Below are 13,777 nucleotides of genomic sequence, written 5' to 3' on the forward strand. Positions count from 1 at the left end.
AAGGGATCGAGAGAAACAAGAGCATATGATACCCAAACGCTTAAACAAGTAACAACGGACAACCGAATGTATTCGCGCAATCTTTCGCCAAGTATATCTATAATAATATAAGAATGGAACAAGGGAAAAGGGAGAACAGTGAAAGTTACGGCCTTGGTCGATGAGCTGATTAATTCCACTGCATGCATATGCTCAACGGCGGCATCAATCAAACTGTAGGCGAACGAACCCCCAACTAATGCCCGGGGAATATACTACGTTGTCGCGATCGGTTTCTTCTTATGTTCATCGGCCGGCCGGTCATCTTTGCTGACAACTCATCGGAGCCATTGCTCATGGAATCATGTACTCCGCAGCTATTTGGAAACGGAACATATGCAGCGCACCACATGCCTCGACCTCGCTTCAATCCAATTCAATTCCTCAACAGTGAAGTACAGGCATGGTATAGATACCATATATATCGATCGATCATCACTCAGGGTCAGGGGCCGGCCTCGTTGCTTATCGTAATATATATATACCCTGGTGGTGGCTATATATATCACTTGGTTATTAGTCGCAAGGATTATTCCCTTACCAACTTATTCCAAGAGAGCACATCTATTCTTGCTCCTTGTCAAGCTTTTCCAGTACTTGAATTGAATGCAGTGATGCAATGACCTGGTGGCGTGGGTTATCGTGTTATTGGTGCACGTGTGGCCTCCATAACTTCTTCACACCTGAAGCAACAGTATCAGTATATACAAGTGAGGCCTTGTTTAGCTGGGTGAAATTTGAGAATTTAGCTACTGTAGTACTTTTATTTTTATTTGGCAATTAGTGTTCAATCATGGACTAATTAGGCTCAAAACGTTCGTCTCGCGATTTCCAACCAAACTGTGCAATTCGTTTTTTTTTTCGTCTACATTTAATACTCCATGCACGTATCGCAAAATTCGATGTGATAACTACTGTAGCACTTTTTGGGAAAACTTTTTGAAACTAAACAAGGCCTGAACACACATCGCTATCCTACTTCCTCTGTCACAGATTATAAGTCTCTTTTAGTTTTGCCCAAGTTTGAGGAAAAAAGTTAGCACCTACAATACCAAATAAATACAAAATATATTTGATGGTGTATCTAATTGATCTTATCCGATATCGTAGATGTCTGTTGATTTTTCTCCCATAAACTTAGTTAAAATTAGAGAAGTTTGACTTATAACAAAGCTAAAACAACTTATAATTTGAAAAGCTACAAAATGAGCCCAACAGAAGACCCAAAAAAAATTCTCTAAAAAAAATAAAAGAAGCAAAATTAAATAGTAACAATAAACATGCCACCTTTTACTATTATCAGGATAGAAACCGGTCACTCTGCTCCGAGAAACATCAGAGCCTAGAGATGCTGCAGCTGCAACTAACCCTTTTCCTTTTTCTTCTTCATTCACATGCGTGCCCTGGCCAAGGAGATTAGAAATTACGCTGATGCAATCATGCGTGCTCACGACGTATGCATCATAACTAGATAGCTATGTGGGACACACAACCATCTGGAAGGCAAAGGCCAAAGGCCAAAGTCCAGAGGCCATGCCCATGCAGTTACTCATGTAAGAAGAAGCATCTCTACTCTATGCACGGAGGACAAATCATGGTCAGAACAAGTGCAAGCATAAAGCAAAAGAAGGATGCAGGGCAATCCAAGAACCAGGGCTCCATTTTAAGCTCGCTTTTATGTGCCCTATGTAGAACAGTGAAGTTACGGCACCGGCTTCAAAGTTCACACGGATACAGCCTATGACATTGCCTTACCATCCCTTTGGCCTGGCTGCCTAGTAGCTAAGCTAAACAGGTGCCAAACTTACCAAAGGAGACAAAGGGGAATTCTATGCTTATTCTGTTATTCCATTCGTTGCCTTTGTGCAGTCCCAAGAAGGCATCAAAGAGTTATACAATGGCCACCTTCGCTTTATCTCTATGCAAAGCTTTGTGCAATTCTTCTTCCGGATGCCTGCAGTCAAAAGAAGGAAGTTTCAAGCTTTGTCCACATAGCCGATATTCTTAGGCCGCCGTACTGTGTCCCTCCCTTGCTTCTGAATGCATACAGCCCAACAGTGTAAGAGGATGAAACAATATAACTCATGTGATCACGAACCGCAATGGATCCTAACAACAACTGATCGACCGCCAATGCTGCCCGCCCTTTCATTTCAGCAAACTGGAGGCCAGAAACTCAGTGGAGACTGGAATTGGTTCTCAAACTAAGATATCATTGAGGAATCTGAGAGAGGAGGCTGGCAAGTTCTACGACATCAGATTGCAGACCACAGCCCCCAAAAGGTTCTCATGAGAATAAGGTGCTCCATTCCCTCTAGTTTTTCAAAAGAAAAGAAAAGAGGAGAAAAGATTGTGCTTCGCTTTCGCCCTTCTCATGTGGCAAGTAATTTCAACCAAAAGCTGGTACAAGTGTTTATGATCAGAACACAATGCAAGAGCTAGAGAGGGTTGCTGGAATTGACAAAGAAAAAGACTGGTGGGCGTAGGGTCCACGGGTACCCCAGGGGAATAAGGATAATATCTCTTTTCAGTTGCTGCAAAGATTGGGCAGTCAGGGTTGAGTGCTTCTTCAGATGATTCGACATTCTCCCTCTGCCTTATAAGACGGGACTCTGCGTAAGATCTCGGCAAGAGGAGAGGAGAGGGGAGGAGAGGATAGGAGGTAGGTAGTTTAGTTTGAGAAGCCAAAGGTTGTCTCACTCCCAGAAGACCGCACAACAACTATTTTGGTTACTAGAAATAGAGGCACTGAGGCTGAACACCGGTAAAGCTGCCAAGGATCCCAGCAGTCAGGAATGTGCAGCCTGTAAGCAGACATTTCAGTACATAACAGGAACTGAACAGGTGAGATGTGCTTCTACTCTTTTGTTTACATGACTGAAGGAAGGCATCACCTAGGATGTATTCCGAGTAAGAAACGTACTGACATGGAGTTCTTGGTGACAGATGTATCATCAGCAACAGCTCCACAACCATAACCAGCACCTGTCCTCAAGCCCGGGCTTACCTCCTGAGAAGCAGTTTCTCCTGGAAGGAGGAGATGCAGGACTCGTCCTCTCCACCGATGCTAAGCCTAGATTGAAATGGACACCAGAGCTGCATGAACGTTTTGTGGAGGCAGTACATCAGCTAGGAGGGCCAGACAGTGAGTATACATGTGATCAAAACTTATATCTGTCACTCGTACACGGCACATGGCAGGAAGCCTGAATTAACACAATGATGGTACCTTCTAAACTCTGCATGCGGAACTCTTGCAGAAGCTACGCCAAAAACAATCATGAGGCTGATGGGAATCCCTGGACTCACCCTGTACCATCTTAAGAGCCATCTCCAGGTACATCTTGAGTTCTCTGCTACTGCTGTATGGCATGAAAAAATTGGCTTGCCGTCACCGTCACAAACTAAGGTAGATGCTTTTCTGTTTCTCATAGAAATACAGACTCAGCAAGAATCTCCAGGCCCAAGCTAATGCTGTCAACGCAAAGAATGGTAGGCTACTACATGATTCTTAAACCTGAAGTAACTAAAATCCCAACCGTCCAATGGTGGAGATACTAAACTTGCCTTTGTTTCGCAGTGTTAAGCTGCAGGACAGGAACAGACAACCCATGCGAAGGGAGAGGATCACCACCACCACACTTGAACCTAGAGCCCCAGATAAACAGGTGAGAAGCGAGTAAAAATTGTTAATTGCAAACATTCTCCTCCAACTTTCAGAAGCTGACATAATTCAGAAATTTATCAGGTCAATGCACATTGAAGCCCTCCAGATCCAGATCGAAGTTCAGAGACGGCTTCATGAGCAGCTAGAGGTATACAATCAACTCCGTAATTTAATTAAAATCTATTGCATACCCTGCCTAACTCAGTGTCTCCATATTATAAACATATGGAAGTTGCTATATTTGAGTTGCCTGAATTTCCAGGCAACCAACTAATACAATTAAAAGGACAAGACAATTCACATTTTTTTTCTACATAGTTAAACAATAACAAAATTATATGTCGTTGAACAACAACAACAAAATCAGAAGAGAAGTGTGAACGTATAAGCAATGCAAAAGCAATACTTGTGTAGCGTCAGGAACACTAGTAGCTATTAGTGTCAGGAACACTAATAGCTTCCGGTCGTGCAAAATTACAACTGCAGGCGAAAATAAAAAATGAGAACACTTTGTAAAAATGCTCCCATGTCAAAATCTTTAACTAACATAATACTACTCCTTCCATAGTAGAAAAAAAGACCTCATAGATTTAGTCCAAGTCAAACTATCATAAGTTTGACTGATTTCATAGAGAAAATTAGCAACATTTATGACACTGAATAGTTATACTAGGAAACTATATTAGAGAGCTTAACAAGAAATGCTACACGCAAAAGAGAGCATTAGAGACTAGAGCCCCATGGGCGTCGAATTCTCACCAGCCAAGGAAAGAAATGGAAGAGCTAAAAGAAAGTAAAAGGGCATGACAAGCCCTCTGGTCGAATCGCGATACCTCAGCCTCCACAGAGTATAGTGCTGTGAGCTGGCCACCGGCGAGAGGCGGCGCCGGCGGCCGGAGTTGGAGCCATCTGCCCTGGCCTGCCACTCCGGCCATCGTGCAGCCGTTGGATCTTACCGAGTATAGACGTACAGTACGTCTCAGATTCATCCAACAAATGGGGTATTGGGCCCATTCCAGAGGCACGCACGCACCGTAATTTCGGCCTATAAACTGGATCACAGTAGCCCGTCCGCGACTGATTCGAAGCCCAATTTTTCTTGTGCTGCACCTGCACGGCTCAGCTGGGCTCGGCCCATTACCTCCACTTTCGGCCCATTTACATTTTCCATTGATGCCGCAGGTTCAGAGACACCTGCAGCTGCGGATCGAAGCGCAGGGCAAGTACCTGCAGTCCGTGCTGGAGAAGGCGCAGGAGGCGCTGGCCAAGCAGAGCGTCCACCTCGACGGCGGCGAGATGCCGACGCAGCAGCTGTCGGAGCTCATCTCGAGAGCCACGGCGACGAGGCGCGTCCAGGTCCAGCAGGAGCATCTCCACCGTCACCAGCGTCACCTCGGCGGCGATGGGTCGGTGGACAGCTGCCTGACCGCGTGCGAGGGGTCCCAGTGCCAGAGGGAGAGGGAGAGGGACCAGGACCTGCTGTCCATCGGCCTCTCGTCTGCTGCACCGCCTCACACTCCCAGCAGAGGCTACAACAACGACAGAGGCGGCGCCACCGCCAGCGCCATCTGCGAGGAGTTCCTGTTTCTTGACGAGCCCGGTAGGAGAGGAGGAGGAGGAGGAGGAGGAGGGTCCTCGGATGACCATGACCAGCAGGAGCTGGACCTTAGCATCAACGGCAGGAGCAATCTACCAAGGCCTCGCGACAGCCAAAGGATCGACCTGAACGGGTCGAGCTGGAACTGATGATCGTCGTTTAGCAATGAGTTGCAGACAGACAGGTCTTCTTCCTCGTAGCTTAATTAGCTGCAGTAGTGAAAACTGAAAACAGCAAGGTTCACAGATGTGCTGTGCTGTGCATTTCCATGCCCTGCAGCCATTTGCAGTAAGATCTGGGGTACTATCACCGACAGCCTGCGCGTTGTCGTCCATGCATCCATGGCGGATGCATGGTGCAGCAAATAACTAAGCAGTGACTGATGAAGATGATGGATTGGCGGTGAAATTCAGTTTCTATGAGGGCATGCGAGAAAGAGAACCCAGATGTTCTCCTCTGCTGTCTGATTAGTTAACTCTGTAGATCGATGTGTATGATATATGCTACGTAGTACTTTTTTTTGGTCATATTCGCCGCCAAATATTTTTGCTTCAGCTTTACTCTACTTCTCAGCTATCGCTTCACCTGATATGATGGTGCCGAGCAAACCGTTGCTCCTGATGTGGAAGCATAAATGTGTTAATTAATTGCTAAAACATCGACATTTTATACTACCCTCCGTCCCAAAATGAGTAATTATAAGTTTATGGTCATGTTCGCTTTGCTAAAAAGACATGGCTGAAAGTACTGTTCGCCGCTGAAATAGTATGGCTCATAAGACAAGTGAACAGAGCCTATATCGAGTCTAGAATTATAGCTCCGAGTAAACATATTGATGATTAATCTAATGATACTAATTCAAATAATTAATGTTAGTTTTTAATAGATTTGGTCAGATTTAAAACCGTTTGATTTCTGTAAAAACGAGAATTGTATTTTTCTTTAAACCGAGAGATGAATCAGATGGTATTCTTGTTAGGATCAACGGCCAGTTTGAGCACTAGCGGACGATTGAAAAATGGTAATGTTTGGTTGAGGACGTCGGGACGCATAGATAAACCAATCGATCTCACGTATTACGCCCAATAAAAAAAAGAGTGCGTAGTTAAAGTCAGGCGGGATCCGCACTCTGGGAGCGTGTGTGGCTACTTGTTCGGATGCATGCTACGGTGGGGGCCGTGCATGCGTGTGAGAGCACTGGCTGCCTTCCTGCGTCCGCTGCTGGCTGGACCAGCCGCCCAGGCCTCTAGCCGCATGCGCCCAGGGACGCAGGCCTCCCTGTCGTGCTTGCCCTCTACTACCTAGCGTCCAGGCCTGCTCTACTTGTCGTACTGCTCTTCCTCTCTCTGTGTGTGTTGTCTGCGCCCAGCCCAAGCTGCCCCTGCCGATTTGCTATTTTGGCCAACCGGCTTAGGCACTTAGCCAGTGGCAGGGCTGGCCAGGCCACTTGCCTGTTTGTGAGAGGAGCATGGGCCCGCATCTGCATGGTAGCTGAGTGTTGGCCCAAATTTTTCCATCACTCCATATCATCTAGCTCCGTATGTTTTATGCGTTTCAGATGTATGTTTAACTGGATGTTGCATGCGTTTTATCTAGATGTTATATATGTTGTAATAGTTATACACGTATGTTGCAAGTGTATGTTTTAAATGTTTCAGCTGTTTCAAACATATGTTGCAAGTGTTTTTATCTTGATGTTGCATATGTTGTAATGGCTATACACGTTTGTTGTAAGTGTATGTTTCAAAATATTCCAGCTATTTCAAATGTATATTGTAAGTGTTTTATCTAGATGTTGCATATGTTGCACTGGCTATGCACGTATGTTGCAAACGTATGTTTATAAATGTTTCATTTGTTTTGGACGTACGTTGCAGGAAATACTTTTATGTTGCAAGTGTTGCATGACCAGGAGCGGGAAGTGGGCACAGACGAAGGTTGTCCTCTCGTGCGTGCGGGAAGCGAAGCGGGTGCAGTGGCCCCCACATGCATGCGTACTGCAGCAGCAGGCGGAGCCGAGTCGGTAGGCGCGACAACAGTAGCGTGGGGGCGACAACAACAGCGCGCGGACAGGTGCGGCAACAGTGTGCAGGCGTGTGGGCAAGAGTTGCATGCATGCGCTATGGAGCCTGGCCAGGCAAAGTAGGAAGCGGAGGCATGGTGCACGTGTCCCTTCCGTTGGTCGCATGCATCCAGGGAAGCGCGTCTGCACCGTTTCCTTCCGCATGTAGAGGGAACACATCAAGCGCGTGGGTGGGTAGTAGACGTGGGTGTTCAAACGGACGCTGCATCTGTACGTCCAGACGCTGGTCTTTCCCATTGGAAAAGGAAGCGTGACGGACTGTCGCTGCAGTTGCATGCAGCTCCTCAGTTGCACCGTCCTGTAGCACACTGAGCTGTTGTAGCTGCAGGCTCTGTTCGCTTCGCTAAAAAAACAAGTCAACATTGTTTCTGTTGATTTGTTGCGAGAGAAAAACACTATTTCGACTGAAAAAACTAGCTGAAAAATACGGATGATAAGACAAGCGAACATGGCCGCGGTAGCTGCAGCTGCAAACCGCAGCGAATGGAGCCACGAAGCTTGCAGGATTCGCCGTTGTCGCTGGGGTATAGAGAATATGTTACCTTTCATGCAATGGACCTTCGGCCAGTAGCTGTAACGTAGACACTATGACGATATATAGTTTAAAAATAGTGCTAGGAGGGCTGTCGAAAAGCATTTAAATCTGAGCCCCCTCGCAGCAGCAACGGGGCACAAAAGGCTCCAAGATATGGACACCTGTAATACTCGAAAACAATTGTTTGGCCTGGAAAAACTGCATGATCCAAAAATGGCATTGTCAAATTAGTAGTCGTTGCAGAACTATCTCTTTCTAGAAGGATTGGCTAATTAATTATGGAGCAACAATTTATTTTGGACTAAAAATTGAGTGGAAAGCATCTAATTGCATAACTCAAACAATTGTTTCACCATTTGAGGAGGTTTGATGAACTAAGTATGGACTAACAATCCATAGCGTAAGAAGAAAAATTGTAGTTTCAAGAATCCAACATATATGCAGCACAATATTTTAGGAAATAGTACTTGGCATACGTGGACAAAAAAAATCTTGAACCCTAATGTTAGTAGGTTGATCTGCTTACCAGTAAGGAAATCCAAACTGACAACCGTAGAAGATTTAACATAGAACTGAAGCGAAGAGGAGAGGAGCGAGGCAGCACCTGCGTAGGTACTGCCTGGATCTGAGAAGCTGGGCTGGAGACCCGTGGCCAGGAGCATGCTGCGCTAGGGGCACCCGCATCGCCGGCCACTGGGAGAGAGAGGGAGAGATAGAGTGAGAGGGGGGGGGGGGAGAGATGCACGCGGAGCGTGGCGGAGGGGGGCAGCGTCCGCCGGTCCGCCATTGCGGGCACTGCCTGAGCGTGGCTGCACCGGCGTGCAGCCACGCGGGGGGCGGGCACCGCGAGGATGCTGCCGATGCGGCGCCAGATCTAGAGAGAGAGAGAGAGAGAGAGAGAGAGAGAGAGAGAGAGAGAGAGAGAGAGGAAGAGGAGAGTGGACAGAGTGGGCGAGACAATGTAGATATTTTGGCTGGGTGGATTGGTCGGGCGAAGCAGCAGGAACGTGTGGTTGTGGTTTATCGGGCGACGTGGATAGGCTGGGTGAATTCGGGGTGACGTAGCCGGTGCAGCCGATCGCGGAGCAACGTCGGATTATAGGGGGAAATTGACACATGATTTTGCAAGAGGAAGGGTAGTGGAACAGTAGTGTCACCCTGTTCAGAGTCCAGACTTCTTCTCTGCTTTTCTTTTCCTTTTATAAGTTCATTCCAGACTTCAGATAGATGATGATGATTATGATTATCCAGAGGAAGCCCCTTTGGCAGGGTCTGCGATTCTCAACCAAAAAAAAAAAGATGAAGCCAGGAAAAAAAAACATGTTCTTATCGATTTCTGGCCAAAAATAGCTTTTGATTCACCCTTTTTTGTTTGCTTGATTTTAGGTTCAGAAGCCATTCTTGTGTCTCCAAGTTTTAAAGGACTTTTGATTAAATCAGTGAAGAAGTCCTAACAAAAATCCTGCCAAAGAAACCCTAGGTATAGTGAGTGAGTGAGTGAGTACTTACTGACGGCTACTAGCTGTGTGTGTCTTGTACTGAGATGGATTATCTTGGCCGTGCTCAAATCTAACTACTCCCACTAGAGTGGATTAGTTTATCTCACGCAGGCAGTAGACCAGTAGTACAAACCCCAAGACCACTCTTTTTTGCTCTCATTTTCAGGAATGGACAAAGCTCGCGGCGGATGCACACGAATCCATGCTGCAACACGCAGTTTTCCAAATCCGTGCTGCTGCCTTGGCCAGCTAGCTGTTGGCCCACCGGTCAGTATGCTGTTCCTCGGGCAACAGATGACATGTTCGTTGGTTGGTTTCTAGGTTGATTTGGACTGGCTGGTGCTGATTTGTTGTGAAAGAAAAACACTGTTAACTAGTTGAATAAGCCTGGCTCTAACCAGCGAACATGGTGAGAACTGATGAAAATATCCAGCTCGCCTGGCTCTAACCAGCGAACATGGTGAGAACTGATGAAAATATCCAGCTCGCTGCCACTGTTGCTCCTGCTACCATAGCTAGCATGCTTCTTGTTGTTTCTGGCGGAATTGTTTTGTTTGTCCATGGTCATCTTACCCTCATTAGTCGCTTTCTTATCACGTGTATTATCCCCCGCCCCTTTTTAGGCAGCAGTGTGTACACCCTACGTGCAAGAAAAAAAATGCAATTCTTAGTATATATCTGTTGGATTTATTATGGGCTAGGCCCATTTATAAATTTAATAAATCAATAACTCTATGGCTTGTAATTGTGGGTATTACTATTTGTACCGGATTGAAAATTAAAAGGACGTTGACTCAACTTAAATGATTGGAATTGATCCGTCTAATTTGAGAAGTTGAGAAACGGACAAAGGCGTGCCACACGCGCGCGCGCGCGCCACCGCCACCGCCGGCCGGGCCGGGCTCGGGCCGTGGCATGTTATCTTTTTAATACCCACTAACCACGCATTCCTCCGGGACCTCTCGGCTTTTCCTGTTAATCTTCCAACTCCAGTTAAAGCGTCACCATCTTCTTCCTGGAGGGAGGAAACACCTTCTTCTTCTACGACATGTCAAGGGACGTTGCTGGAACTTCAGAATCGCGGATGGGAGGGTATGATTGTTACATCATCTTTCTGTTTTATGTTTTACATGTTTCAGCAGTTCATCAGTTTGCTTCATATCTTATATCTGCTCATGCTACAAATATGCTTATGTCTGTTCATGCTAGAAATATGCTCTGCATATGTGTTTCCTTCTTACAGTTCTGTTGTTCAGTATATAGCTTTATGCTTGTTGCAGATATGAGATGTATATCATGCCATCTGTTTCTCTCTGTTATTCATGAATCAAGTTCACATGCTTTTGATCTTTATAAGTTTCACATGATATATGATCTAGCATGTATTTTCACCATGGATATAATCGATATCATGATTACAATGATTAATAATTGTTTATATGTCATCATCATGCTGTTGATTTATGGAATTAAAATGACATGGAAATTGCCTATTATCCTAACAATCCAAAAACCTAATTTTAGGCATTTTTCTGTCAGAGGTTTTGCTGCCGTGTTAAAGCCTGATCCTTTTGATGGTAAAAACTTCTTGGTTTGGAAAGCTAAGATGGAATTGTGGCTCACTGCAATGTCATGTTATCATGTCTTTGAGGGCAAACCTGCTAACTTGTCTCCTGAGGATGAGGCTAAGTTTAAGGCTGATGACAACCTCTTTCGAGGTGCAGTGATTAGCGCACTTGATCCAAAATTCCAGAAAAGCTATATCATCCTTCCTACAGGGAAAGAGCTGTGGGATGCACTTGTTGGAAAGTTTGGAGTTACCGATGCTGGTAGCGAGCTGTATCTCATGGAGCAGCTGTATGACTATAAGATGGTTGAGAACCGATCTGTAGTGGAACAGGCTCATAAGATTCAGGCACTAGCTAAGGAACTTGAGCTCTTTCCATGTGTCTTACCTGACAAGTTTGTGGCTGGCGGTATAATCGCCAAGTTACCACCTTCTTGTAAGGACTTTGCTACCTCACTCAAACATAAGAGACATGAGTTCAATGTGGAAGAGCTCATTGGTACTCTTGATGTTGAGGAGAGAGCGAGAGCAAAAGACAATGGAAAGAGCGTTGAGACCTCTACTGCTAATGTGGTGCAGAAGAGAAACTCTGGATTCCGCAAGTTTAACAAGAAGAAGAAAAACCAGAATAAGCAAGAGAACACAACTAAGCCTGTTCAAACAGCACAGTTTAAAAAGAAGAACAACAACAAGAGAGATGGAGGCTGCTTTGTTTGTGGCAGTGAACAGCACTGGGCAAGTGAGTGCCCTGAGCACAAGTTCAAGCAGGAAAAGAAATCAGCAAATGTTGTCACTACTGATACTAGAGAAGGAGCATCTGGGTATGGTAATTCTTTACCATTTGTTCTTTCAGTATGTAATTCACCTGAGTGGTGGATAGATAGTGGTGCAAATATACATGTGTGTGCTGATGTTTCTCTGTTTTCTTCCTACCAGGTCGAGAGGTCTGGCGCCTTGTTGATGGGAAATGGGTCGCGTGCTCATGTTCTTGGTGTTGGTACGGTCATTCTGAAGTTTACTTCGGGAAAGATGGTGCCATTGAAGAGCGTGCAGCATGTGCCCTCCATCAAGAAGAATCTTGTTAGTGCATCTATGCTATGTCGAGATGGCTACAAAATTATTCTAGAGTCGAATAAATGTGTTGTGTCGAAACATGGTTCCTTTGTTGGTAAAGGATATGATTGCGGAGGTTTGTTCCGCTTATCACTGCATGATGTGTGTAATAAAATGATGAATTATGTTAATATTTCTGATGAGTCGGATTTATGGTATTCACGTTTCTGTCATGCAAGTTTTGGCTGTCTTATGCGGTTAGCAAATCTAAATTTAATTCCTAAATTCAATTTGGTCAAAAAGTCTAAGTGCCATGTATGTGTTGAATCAAAATAACCCCGCAAGCCTCACAAGGCTACTGAGGCGAGGAATTTAGCACCTCTAGAACTTGTCCATTCTGACTTGTGCGAAATGAATGGAATTTTGACTAAAGGCGGTAAAAGATACTTCATCACTTTTATAGATGACTCCACCAGGTTTTGCTATGTGTATCTCTTAAAAACAAAAGATGAAGCGTTTAATTATTTTAAGACCTATAAAGCTGAAGTTGAGAATCAACTTGAAAGGAAAATAAAGCGGTTAAGGTCCGATCGAGGTGGAGAATATTTCTCTAATGTTTTCGATGAGTTCTGTGTGGAACATGGTATTGTTCATGAGAGGACACCGCCATTCTCACCACAATCCAATGGGATTGCTGAAAGGAAAAACCGCACTCTAACAGAGTTAGTGAATTCCATGTTGAGTACAACGGGATTATCCAAGGAATGGTGGGGTGAGGCAATTTTGACAGCATGTCATGTCCTGAACAGAGTCCCAACAAAGAACAAAGAAATCACACCATTTGAGGAATGGGAAAAGAGAAGATTAAATCTCTCATATTTGCGCACTTGGGGTTGCTTGGCTAAAGTAAATGTGCCAATCAACAAAAGCATAAACTTGGGCCTAAAACTGTTGATTGTATTTTTCTTGGCTATGCCTTTCACAGCATTGGTTATAGGTTCTTAATTATAAAATCTGAAGTTCCTGATATGTATGTTGATATAATCATAGAATCAAGAGATGCTACTTTCTTTGAGAATGAATTTCCAATGAAAAATACACCTAGTGAAACAAGTCATGAGACTATAATTCCCCATGAACATGAACTGTCTATTCCAAAAGAACATGCTGAAGATTTTCATGTGCACATCCCTAAGAAGGATGACACTATAGTCACTCGAAAGAGCAAGAGACAGAGGGTTGCAAAATCCTTTGGTGATGACTATTTAGTGTACCTTGTGGAAGACATACCAACCACCATTAGAGAGGCATATTCTTCTCCTGATGCTGACTTGTGGAAGGAAGCAGTAAGGAGTGAGATGGATTCTATTATGTCTAATGGAACTTGGGAGGTCGTTGACCGTCCTTATGGTTGTCAACCTATAGGTTGCAAATGGATTTTCAAGAAAAAGCTTAGGCCTGATGGTACAATTGAGAGATACAAGGCAAGGCTTGTGGCCAAAGGATATACCCAAAAAGAGGGTGAAGATTTCTTTGACACCTATTCACCAGTTGCTCGATTGACTACAATTCGCACCTTAATTGCCGTTGCTGCCTCTTATGGTCTTATCATTCATCAGATGGATGTTAAGACAGCTTTCCTGAATGGAGAGTTAGAAGAGGAGATCTATATGGATCAGCCAGAAGGGTTCATTGCGGATGGTCAAGAGAACAAGGTGTGCAGGTTGTTAAAATCAT

The 13,777-nt window shown here is 44.8% G+C and overlaps 1 protein-coding gene across 1 annotated transcript; it reads left to right on the plus strand.

Moving 5' to 3' along the window:
* The first annotated feature begins 2,171 nt into the window (after positions 1-2,171).
* On the plus strand, positions 2,172-5,846 carry LOC136542860 (myb-related protein 1-like). Its single transcript, XM_066535503.1, has 7 exons — positions 2,172-2,883; positions 2,986-3,184; positions 3,300-3,376; positions 3,474-3,531; positions 3,620-3,707; positions 3,788-3,854; positions 4,889-5,846. Exons 2-7 carry the CDS (start codon positions 2,986-2,988, stop codon positions 5,450-5,452), a joined length of 1,053 nt encoding a protein of 350 aa, XP_066391600.1. The 5' UTR covers positions 2,172-2,883; the 3' UTR covers positions 5,453-5,846.
* The last annotated feature ends 7,931 nt before the right edge of the window (positions 5,847-13,777 follow it).

The sequence above is a fragment of the Miscanthus floridulus genome, chromosome 3, assembly GCF_019320115.1.
Source record: "Miscanthus floridulus cultivar M001 chromosome 3, ASM1932011v1, whole genome shotgun sequence".
NCBI classification, from domain to species: domain Eukaryota; kingdom Viridiplantae; phylum Streptophyta; class Magnoliopsida; order Poales; family Poaceae; genus Miscanthus; species Miscanthus floridulus.

Excerpts from the sequence above, each read along its gene's own strand:
- LOC136542860 (XM_066535503.1), top strand. The coding sequence starts at position 2,986 with ATGTATCATCAGCAACAGCTCCACAACCATAACCAGCACCTGTCCTCA. Across the intron at positions 3,185-3,299 it reads TCAGCTAGGAGGGCCAGACA|AAGCTACGCCAAAAACAATC; the intron begins GTGAGTATACAT and ends GAACTCTTGCAG. Across the intron at positions 3,377-3,473 it reads ATCTTAAGAGCCATCTCCAG|AAATACAGACTCAGCAAGAA; the intron begins GTACATCTTGAG and ends TGTTTCTCATAG.